Genomic DNA, 11,659 nt, shown 5'->3' on the forward strand with positions numbered 1-11,659 from the left:
GAGAAAGCATGTGTGTGTGAGTGGAGTGCATGTAGGAAAATGTAGTCCATGAATGGTGAATTTGTAGTCCAGAAGTTATTGTGAGTGAGATCCAGCAATCTATGAAGTTACGATCGCTGGTGAACATGACATATTGGTTTTATTTGGCTAGAATAAAAGCAGTTTTTAATTTTTTAAACACTATTTTAGGGACAAAATTATTAGCAAAATTATTAATTGTGTGGTTTTAGGTCATCTTAAATAAGCAGTTTGAACGAGTGAAGTAAGATCAATTGTCCACCAATGCATTTCCCCCAAGGCAAGGGTAATTTTTTCAGTTGTTTTCAATGGAAACAATGTTGTTGTTGAATGACGAGGTGCTGAATGTCTATTTAACACTGAACGTTTGGTGTTTCAGTTCAGTCAGAATGTTTAACTCTGACTGAAAAACAATGCTCATTAGAGCTACTTCTGAATCAGTCATCCAACTATCACAGTGTTTCTCAACCACGTTCCTGGTGGCCCACCAACACTGCATGTTTTTAATGTCTCCTTTGTCTGCCACACTCGTTACAGCTCTTTCAGTCTCTGCTAATGAGCTGATGATCTGAATCAGGTGTTTGGTTAAGGAGACATGGAAAATGTGCAGAGCTGGTGGTCTTCCAAGAACATGGTTGAGAAACACTGAACTATCATAATAAAAAGTAAGGCTAAACGACAGATTAAAGTTAAATTTAGCAACAAACATCGATTATTCAGTTTATTTCTCTCAAATATGACAATTTATTAATATTTACAGTAATACTTCGATATAATACCTGTATAATACATGTTTAGCCTATAATACATGTGTTATTCTTCTCGAATACCACATAAATACATGACACAACTGTGCATGACCTCATCAATATTCATTGTTCAGCTCGCTGGCAATTCTTCTGGCTATATTGTTTATCATTGTGCTAATCTCAGATTCTCATTGTGGACTCTCATCAAACTGTTTACACTCACTACAAACAAAGTACTTCCAGGAATCAGGAAAGAAGTAATTGCCCTTGGACCATTGACTTTCATAGTTATTTACTACATCAAATAATGCACACAATCTTCTATTCTTTCCCTTGCAAATACCCTTGGAGGTGGCGATTAGCAAAATCCCGTCGGGCCATGCAATTCTGGAAGCAGAAACCTGCATATCGGGGTTGAATGTGGGGCGGGGGGGTGCTCATGACCAGTGACTTGTGTATGAAACAGTGCTTTGCTAGATCGAGGTGCAGCTGGATTGAATTATTGTCAAAGCCGGACCATTCATGAACATCTGTCTAAGGTTAGCCGTAAAGGAAAATAGGCAGTTCCTGTTGAACGGCTCCAAAGTAATCTGGGAGTAATTTAGCCAAGGGAGTCAAAAGAGTCTGAGATTTATAGGTTGGAGAACGACTCAAACGTGGCCTTGTGTTTACTGTGGGTTGCTTTGATTTTTTTTTCCGTCTTCTTGAGTCAAGCAGTGTGTTATAGATGTTCAGTGTTGCAAACTTGCATTATTCATAAATAACGGTTTAATTGTGTATATTTAAGACAAATACAGCTAAAATTTAGTCCATAGTAAAGTCTATTAAAACAAGACGTCAGCTGAAGAAAGGGTGGTTTTTTAAATTAGGGAGGTCCCGATCAGACTTTTTTGCCCTCAAGTCCGAGTCGTTTGATTTTGAGTATCTACCGATACCTGATCAGATACTTCTATAATACTTAAAAAATAAATAAATAAAGAAGAGTAAAGCATTAGATCCATTTATTTATTTTCTTGTCGGCTTAGTCCCTTTATTAATCTGGGGTCACCACAGCGGAATAAACCGCCAACTTATCCAGCAAGGTGTTATGCAGCGGATGCCCTTCCAGCAGCAACCCATCTCTGGGAAACATCCACACACATTCACACACACACTCATACACTACGGACAATTTAGCCTACCCAATTCACATGTACCGCATGTCTTTGGACCGTGGGGGAGTGTGGTATCGCGTTTATACAACAGTTCGACGGCATAAATAGAAAATCAAACACGGAGAGTCTAAAAAACCCTTTAGTATGATGAACCACTTTCTTCTGCCATTCCTTTACACCTGCAGCTGACGTCAGAACAGCAGAAGCTGTTATTAACTCACCAACGTCACTTTAGAGCTAGTGTTTGAATGATTCTCTAGCGTAATGTCTAAAGTGATGACAAAGCAGGTTATTTTGCTGACATTTTAAGATGTAGTTTATAAGGCTAAACGGCATGAAATGCCATCAGTCTACAAAGATTTCCCAGCATTTCTCTGTGGCAATCTGGAGATCACAATAATAAAAAATGCACAACAACATACGAAAAAGAGAGAGATCGACTTAGAAAGTCATTTACCTGTTTAATAATGATTTGATCAGCTGTACTTTGAAATTTCACTGTTTTTCTCTTAAGGCTAATTGTCGCCATCTTGTTGATGAACATCGTCAACCGTCTTTGCTTAAAGACAGGCTAATGGCTGCCAACGTGCTGTTTCTCAGAAATTATAAATATTTTAAAATAGGCACTATCCTAATAAATAAACTGCATAGTTTAAATCTAAACAACTACACTCATGACTAAAAAAGTGCATTATGTTGTCCAACAGCTGCAATATTTGTAAAACTGTAGAGTGTCCTCTTTAACTCACATTGCCAACTGGCCTAGCCGGGACTCGAACCAGCAACCTTCTTGCTGTGAGGTGTCAGTAATAACCACAAGTCTCAAGTCAACCACAAGTCTCTGTATCACCTATTTTGGTCCGATTGGCCTGTTTTTTTTTTTTTTCACGAACAAGGGAACAACGATGTTTGAGGCTTATGTTATGTCTTTTCCATGCACTCAACTTGTATTATTCAGATTATTATTCTATGGCAGCTTTATTGACATAGATTTTGCAACAGAACATCGAAAGCAATGAAGTTCTCGGCTTGCTGTATGTGTGTGCATGTGATGATAATATTATTTGAGAAATGTAATAATTGATAGAAACTGACAACTTACAACCCTTTTCTGTTAAACACAAAAGAAGATATTTTGAAAAATGTTATATACCTGTAACCACTGACACCCGTAGTAGGAAAAACAAACACTGTGAAAGCCAATGGTTGCATTTCTAATTATTAGAATAAATAACTTTGTGTTTAAAAGGGTGAGTAAATAATGACAAAGATTTCTGTTTAGGCTGAACTTTCCCTTTAAACCAAACCTTCCAAGTATAAACACACTCTTAAATGACACACACACAGAAAAAAAAAACAGATGAAGACCCTCCCACAGCTTGAGTCACAGCATATTTAGCAAGAAAAAAAACAGCACCACATGTTCCTCAAGGCCAAAGCGAGCAGAATAACACATCTGGAGAACTCTTTAAGCTGTTTATCTGCACTGTGAGGAGGAGCAGCGGCGTGACAGCACAGGGAGAATATTGAATTTCAGTGCAGACTTGAGACAATGTCACCTCAGATGTGCTGCAGCAGGAGACAAGCACACTGTCTTTCAGGAGAAGGTTGTAAGAACGGCACTGCAGCAGCTAACTAGAAGCACCGAGTCCATAATGTAGAGGCCTGTCATACCATGCCACGACAAAGAGAATATCCGAGGAGGAAAAACACAGGTTAGACCTGCACTGCTTGTGTTTTCGCGAGGCCCGTCGTATGATAGAAAACCTCAGGAATGCTCATGTCACTGCAGAGCCAGACGCACAAACCACTCCAGGAAAATTGCAATGCTATTTATGCTGCCTAACCAAACATCTGAGCTTCGGTAAACAAGGCAAACAAAACTCTCAATCTCAGCCACTTGAATCATTCCACACATGCCCATTTAAAGTAGTCTGCAAAAGTTCACTCATAAATATTTATCGAGGGGATAAGAGAATCTTTAAAAATCGTAATCTACACTACCTAACAAAAGTCTTGTTGTCGATCCAAATTTTAAGAGTCTGTTGAACTGCATCCCAATCATCACAAATACTGCAGAGGACCTATTAGAACCCGAATAGACCCAAGATTCCAACAGAAATCAGTCAAGTTTGGTAAAGGAAAAATCATGGTTTGGGGTAACATTCAGTATGAGGGCGTACGAGAGATCTGCAGAGTGGATGGCAACCTCAACAGCCTGAGGTATGAAGACCGCCCATTACATTACAAAGAAAAGAGGGTTCTCCAGGATTGGCCAGCCCAATCACCAGATATGAACAGTATTAAGCATGTCTAGGGTAAGAGGAAGGAGGCATTGAAGATGAAGCCAAACTATCTTGATGAACTCTGGGAGTCCTGCAAGAATGCTTTGTCATTCCAGATGACTTGATTAATAAGTTTAAGTCATCTATGGATGCAGTCCTCCAAGCTCATGGGAGTCGTACACAATATTCACTAATGACTTTATATTCTATACTGGACATTATATAAGTGACAAGCTTTTTGTCTTAGCAAAGTCAGACCTTACTGTCATAATTACATAATTAAAAATCAAGGCGAGATCATGCTTTATTTTGCTTAAATAAAGTGTAATCTAGAGGCCTTCGCCCTTCATATATCCACTTCTGATACCAAATGATCAACACGAAATCAAGTTATTATTAGTTGTTTTATAAAACTTGTAGAGCCGACAAGACTTTAGTCAGATAGTGTAAACTATAAGAAGGTTCACTTTTACCATGTTTATAAGAAAGGGATCATCACGACGAGTCTTCGAGTAAAAGTTTACATGATTATTCGTTCTCTGCACATTTCCGGTAATTCAGGGACGTGCGCATGGAGATGTCAATTTATAACCTCTGGGGTTGCAGTGTCCTGTCATTTTTTTTAAATTCAGAGATCTTCTTACTGCTTGTGGTTATCAGCCGAATATAGCACAGGATGAGAAATCGAGTTACTTTAACCAACACTTTGCCATGTTAGTGCAACTAGTAGCAACCTGAAATAGCTATTCAAAAGAATGCATGATGGGAAAAAGCCAAATATTTAGTAGTCAGACTGACTGGATGAGCACTAATAGTCATGTGACATGAAAAATCATTATAATAGCTCCATTAATCAAGCGATTTACAATCTGTTACTACTTGCCAGACTTTAACACGTTCCTCTAAATTCAGCCAGAATGGTGTGACAATTGATTGATCATCCATGTGGTTTGACACCTTCTTTTTTTGTCTTAAAACATTGACTGAAGCCTAAATAGTTTCAGTCGTAATATTAAACGATTTAAGTGTCTTATTTGGTTAATGATCATCAACTTGTGCTTGGAAGAAAGAAATGGATGCACTTATATTAGTTCCCATTGGCTTCTGCATGACAGCACACTTCGGTGAGTTTCTCCATTTTTAGCAGACAGTTCGCAGGAGTTCATTTCTGCTTTAAGACTTTTAAATGAATATTAGATTCCGCCAGGGCGCTGGACTTAAGTAATGTAAGATCTTCGAAAGCATCAAATCAAATGAAATGGAAATTACCCCACTACGCATTACACACTATTGATTCCGGCTATCTTTGAGGACGCTCAGCAGCGAGATGAGCTCTACACACAAAACATAGCAGTTTAAAAGCTTCTTTTTTTCATTAATGGAGTTTACACATGAAGGAATTTACTAGTAATGACACTGCAAGGCTCTTTTGTTTGACTTATTTAATGCGCAAGCCAATGGGAACTATGATAAGTGCATCCATTTCTTTCTATCAAGCACAATCCAAGCACAAAAAGTTGATGATCATTAACCAAACAAGACATTTAAATCATTTAATATTATGACTAAAACTATTTACAAAAAAGAGGGAAAGTATTGGAGTATTATATAGGAATTAAGCACAACATTTTAAAAACTGGCAACCCAATTGATAAATCAAAATCAATCAAAGAGCAATGTGATAATTAAAATACATGCTAATCAATAATTATGTTAGGATAATAATTATGTTACTTGAGGCACATGTCAGGGCACATAAAAAACACTCTGTCTTTTCTTGCTATTACACTGTAATTGGATTACGCCAACTAACAGCATCTCATAGGTGTGTGGGTTAAAATTTCAGAGCTATAAGCAAAGCATTGGTAACACTTTACATTGCAGAGTTGGCATCAATCACCGTTAAATAAAGTATTTTAATTAATTGCTACATCAATAATTTCACATCATGCACGCAATTAATTGCAAAGTGAATCATGGGAACTAATGTAAAGTGTGACCAGGCATTTTACATTCCTATAAGACAGGCAATGAGCTAGGTTCACACATGCCTCTGCAATTAAGATTTTATCCTCTGAATTAAAATAAAAGTAATGTCATATTTGCAATATAATGTCTGCACTCAAGTATAAAATGCAGGATTCAATTTGGGTTTATTTGCATAGCGCTTTTCACAATAACTATTGTATTAAAGGAGCTTTACAAAAGATGCACATTACTGCATAACATTCAAATTCGGAAATGTTCAGATTATTAGTTACCATAACTGTAATTAATTAACTTAACAGCTGTTATTATTTAAAGTTATTAAAGATAAACATAGTTAAGCTGCGGTTATATAGTATATACACTATCAGGAAAAATGGTACCCTTGTCACATGGGGCAGTACCATATTATGGAACACAATTGTACCTTAAGACAAAGAAACTAAATTATACCATTGCTGTTTAAACCTTTAAGGACATGATCTGTACCATTGGAAATCAAAATGTACCTTTGGTTTTTAAATCCTGCAGATACACTATTGTAACTTCATCAAAGGTACAAATGTGATCCATGAAGATAACACACTCTCAGAAATAAAGGTACATGAGCTGTCAATGGAGCGCTACCTATTCAAAAGGTACATATTTGTAACTGAAGGGTGCATAGTGGTACCTCAAAGGTGCATTTTAGATGCATTTGGGCACTAATATTGACGTTTAAGGAACCATTGTGGACTCTTTGGGTACAAATATGTATCTTTTGAGAGAAAGCTCCTGTACCATATTTCTGAGAGTGACTACAGTGACAAGACACTTTGTACCTTAACAGTGTCAAATGTGTTCCTTCAAGAACTTTTTAAAGGCATTTTGCTGTATCTAAAAATATCCTAAATGTGTTTATTTCCAGTAAATGTAAAACATCAAATACATTTTTAAACAATGTTTTTTAAAAATATTGTTGTGGAAATGTATTTTTTCCATGTACAATAAAGAATGAAAATACTTTAACATAAATCAAAATATCTTTGTTTTGCTAAATATTTCACAACACTTTTTACAAAAATGTTACAGAAACACATTCTCCCATCTACAATATAAAACACCTTTTTCTCCAATTTTCACACAATACCTTTTTAATCACTTAAAAGTGAATTTAATTGACTTAATTCTAAAACAGAAATAGAATTATGCAAAAGTATTGTAGCGAGATGTGCACAATGTTTGATTAGTTTTACAATTCTAAAATGTCTGCATGAACACTTTGCATATGCAGGACTTTTGCCAGCTCACGTGTGTAGAGGAAAGCAAACATCAAAAGGTGCAAATATCAACACTGAAACTGTGTTTATCAGAAAATGCTGACCAAACATGTATGAAAAATGTAATAATAAACTTAATAATTAATGTTTATAAGTTTATTTAAGCATATGCTTTTAAATTATGATTCATGTTTTAATATGGGAATTATTAATAGAATCTTTTCGCCTTTCCAGTAATGTTTATTTTCATAGATATTGTAATAAAAAAGGAGTTGTCCAATACTTAATCACCTTTGTCATGAGAACAATTGTGTACCTTCATTTCAATTGCACTACAAAAGGTACAGAACAGTATCATAAGCGCTGTTTAACTTTAACAAAGGTACAAAACTGTTCCTTAAGGAACATTATTTGTACCACCGTGTGCCTTTTTTCTGAGAGTGTTGGCTACTGTATGTGTACATGTTTAATGAAGTGTGTTTGTGCATTAAGTGTATGTGTTGTCTTCCAAGTCCTTGATGGTTGACATCATGTCTTCACAAATCCAAAGGTTTATATATTATTCATTAAGTGATGTGAGTAATTAAATGATGAATGTAACATTTAAACTTTTTTTCAATCTCTTTTTATTATATTAGTAATAGTTATAGGCAAACAGCACATGCCAATACTTTTACAGTTTTTACATAAGCCATTTTGTTTATTTTTTTACAGTATTATTTTATGAACACAAGTAAAATAGCTTTTAATATGCTATATTGTCTAATGTAGGTTCCTAGTAGCCTATAGTTAGTGTGACAACGTGTCCTACTGTATCTTATCTCCTTGCACATATAAACTACAGCTTCAGTAAAAATAATAATAATAATAATAAATATTTTTTAAAGGATTAAGAATCTCCCAAAATGTATATGTTTGTATATTCTCAGCGGTCAAATGACACTTAATGAGACCATTGAGCAGACAAAAACAATGCAAAAGCTAAAATAACAGTGTGTGTTGATGTTGTCGGAGGGCTGATGCTTCTGTCACGGCTGTTAGAGCAGCGTTGACCTTCTCAACACGCCACGGAGAATGCGCGAGGAATTTTAATACACCGTATCATACATTTGGGAGCACAATAGGCAGGCAGTACTGTACACTTAGCCCACTACGCTTTCAGTCTGCATCATATAAACGCGCAGAGGACACAAAGATGGGACAAAGTTTGGCGCAGTGATTATAATAAACGATGGGTCACGCGCGCTAAACTCCAGTTACAAACGCGTGTGCGAAGCCGGAGAATCGGACAATGAACCGCGAGCAAAGGCGGTGGAGGATTTCCAATGTGACCCATGAAAGCATGCATGCTTTCACACATCGTCCCGGGCTCTGACCCCTGCACACGCGGACACGCGAGACCCCGTGCCCACCGGACTCCAGCAGCGGCTCGCGCCACCGGCTCATCTCCGGACGTTTAACATGAGGATCTATTTTTGCCATCCGATGTCACAACAAATTAAGAGATCTGGATTGGGCGCCGTGCCCTGTCTTTGTTCCGTTCTGCGCTCAGTTTATGCACAAATGTGGCTAATCGGCAAATGCGACTATTAGTGTTTGGATGATGCATAATCAGCCTCATCAAAGTCCAGCGTCTGAATACAGCCATAAATGCACACTGTAGTGTCTCTCCGCGTATCCGTATATGCTATTGTGGTCTCAGACACAATGGGTTCGTTCTTATAATGGCAATAATTTCGTATTTGTTAGCCTATGTTAAAATGCTATTTTGAGATAGAAACAGATTGTTTTTGGGTTTATTGAGACACAAAGGTGTGATGGTTCTACGAGAGTTGAAGTTCTCCCTGCAACTTAAAAAGGTGACATCAGACTTTAAAACCATCTTCATTTTCTAGAAGGGTGTAACTCTCAAAACCAAAAACATCTGGGTTTGATTTGCTCAACTGGGTGGGGGTCTAGTCATGAACTGTACTTCTGGCTGATTTCTAATGCATGTGTTCTCTTAATATTTAATTAACTTCAATTAAATCCTACTAAAGATCAAATGCTTTTGCGTAAAGTTATTTGACATGAAGATGAACAATGTGCTACAGATAACCTGGAACGCAAGGTTAGATTTCCCCAAAAAAGCAGCACACATCAAGCCACAGAGTAAAGGAATAAACTCAGCTTACTTACAGAGGAACAAGGAGCGGTATGTTGCAGACATCACGAATCCACTGGAGGTCCTTTATAATAACGACTATTGAAAGAACGCGTCCCGCTTCCTTCACAGTTCTTCGCGCGGACTAAAGTGTTCAATCACAAAAGCAGAAGTAGCTACTTGAGAAGAAAAATGGATCAGCAATCTATTATGAGACGAGCACAAGGACAGCATAGCTGGACATGCTGAAAGACGAATCCATCATCAAGGACTGGAACATCATCCCCACGTTTCCATCGGTTTCACCGTCAAATCATCAAAGTTCCCGATCTCTGTGACGGAGGACGCGCGTCTCAGGTTGCCGTTGCGCGGTGTCCTCTCTCTCTCTCTCTCTCTCTCTCTCTCTCTCTCTCTCTCTCTCTCTCTCTCTCTCTCTCTCTCTCTCTCTCTCTCAGTCTGCGGCCGATGCAGAAGAACGCACAGCGCGTGTGTGGATGCTGAAGGATGGAGACCTCTAGAGTCTGAAGCACACGCGCACTGTCTGGATGAAGAGGGAAAAGCACATGTGCTCTGATGGAAGCGGGTGGAAAAAGCCACAGCGCACGAACAGCATGTCAACAATAGTAATTCTGCATCCGCGACAAGACATAATTAATATTTTACGATATGTCATCCGTGAGAAGGCTATTTCGCTTCACAAGCTGTCTTGTCAAATGTTAAGATTTGTTTTAATTCGCATATTGATACTACTATCCCAAACAATTATAACAGACCTTGAAAATCCAAAATGACATTTTATTTATTATGAAATATCAAGTACAAGTGATATCAGATGTGGAAAAATTGGCCTTGTAAAAGTCTAAAAAACAAAAAGTAAGTAACTGTTTTGCAGGTATCTCACACTACAGTATATTCAGCTTTTCAAACAGAATAATATAGTGTTATACCACTTCCAATTTCATAATATGGTAGGTCTTTTGCAGCATTCTATTACTAATATATACAGTTGAAGTCAAAATTATTAGCCCCCCTGAATTATTAGAGCCTTTGTTTATCCCCCCCCCCCCAAATTTCTGTTTAACGACGAGAAGAATTTTTCAAGAGATTTCTATACATAATAGTTTTAATAACTCATTACTAATCACTGATTTATTTTTATCTTTTTCATGATGACAGTAAATAATATTTTACTAGATTTTTTCAAGACACTTCTATACAGCTTACAGTGACATTTAAAGGCTTAACTATGTTAATTAAGTTAGGTAAGTTAGGGTATTTAGGCACATTATTGTATAATGATGGTTTGTTCTGTAGACAATCGAAAAAAACTAGCTTAAAGAGGCTAATAAAATTTGTCCTTTAAATGGTTTTTAAAAAATTAAAAACTGCTTTTATTCTAGCCAAAATAAAACAAATAAGACTTTCTCCAGAAGAAGAAATATTATCAGACATACTGTGAAAATTTCCTTGCTCTGTCATTTAGGAAATCATCATTTAGGAAATAATTAAAAAAGGAAGAATAAAAAAAGGGGGGCTAATAATAATAATAACCGGCCACTTTATATAGGTACACCTTACTAGTACCGGGTTGGACCTCCTTTTGCATTCAGAACTGCCTTAATTCTTGGTGGAATAGTTTCAAAAAGGAAATAGGTACTGGAAGTATTTCTCTGAGATTTTGGTCCTTATTGACATGATAGCATCACGCAGTTACTGCTGATTTGCAGGCCATTTAAGTACAATGAACTCATTGTAATGTTCAAAAAACCAGTCTGAGATGACTGGCGCTTTATGACATGGCGCGTTATCCTACTGGAAGTAGCCATGAGAAGATGGGTACACTGTGGTCATAAAGGGATAGACATGGTTAGCAACAATACTCAGGTACACTGTAAACCCTAATGCTGTAACTAATTAATTGAGTTGAGTTCTATTAACTTAAATCATTAAAATTCGTTTATCTTAATTAACCTTGATGAGTATTTAGAACTTTTTCTTATTTTTGAGTTTGTAAAAATTTAATCTTTCAAGTAAGGTGAACAATTCTGCTGGGTTTAATCTATAC

The 11,659-nt window shown here is 36.9% G+C and overlaps 1 protein-coding gene across 1 annotated transcript in view; it reads right to left on the minus strand.

The window, feature by feature from the left end:
* The window catches only part of clmpb (CXADR like membrane protein b), a 155,284-nt gene extending 145,335 nt beyond the window's left edge, over positions 1-9,949 (minus strand). The window contains exon 1 of the mRNA XM_087293595.1: positions 9,630-9,949. Coding sequence (XP_087149721.1) covers positions 9,630-9,660 — 31 coding nt within the window. The 5' untranslated portion in view covers positions 9,661-9,949. The remainder of the gene's footprint in view (positions 1-9,629) is intronic.
* Positions 9,950-11,659: the final 1,710 nt, after the last annotated feature.

This window comes from Danio rerio, chromosome 18 (assembly GCF_052040795.2).
Source record: "Danio rerio strain M-AB ecotype USA chromosome 18, GRCz13ab, whole genome shotgun sequence".
NCBI lineage: Eukaryota > Metazoa > Chordata > Actinopteri > Cypriniformes > Danionidae > Danio > Danio rerio.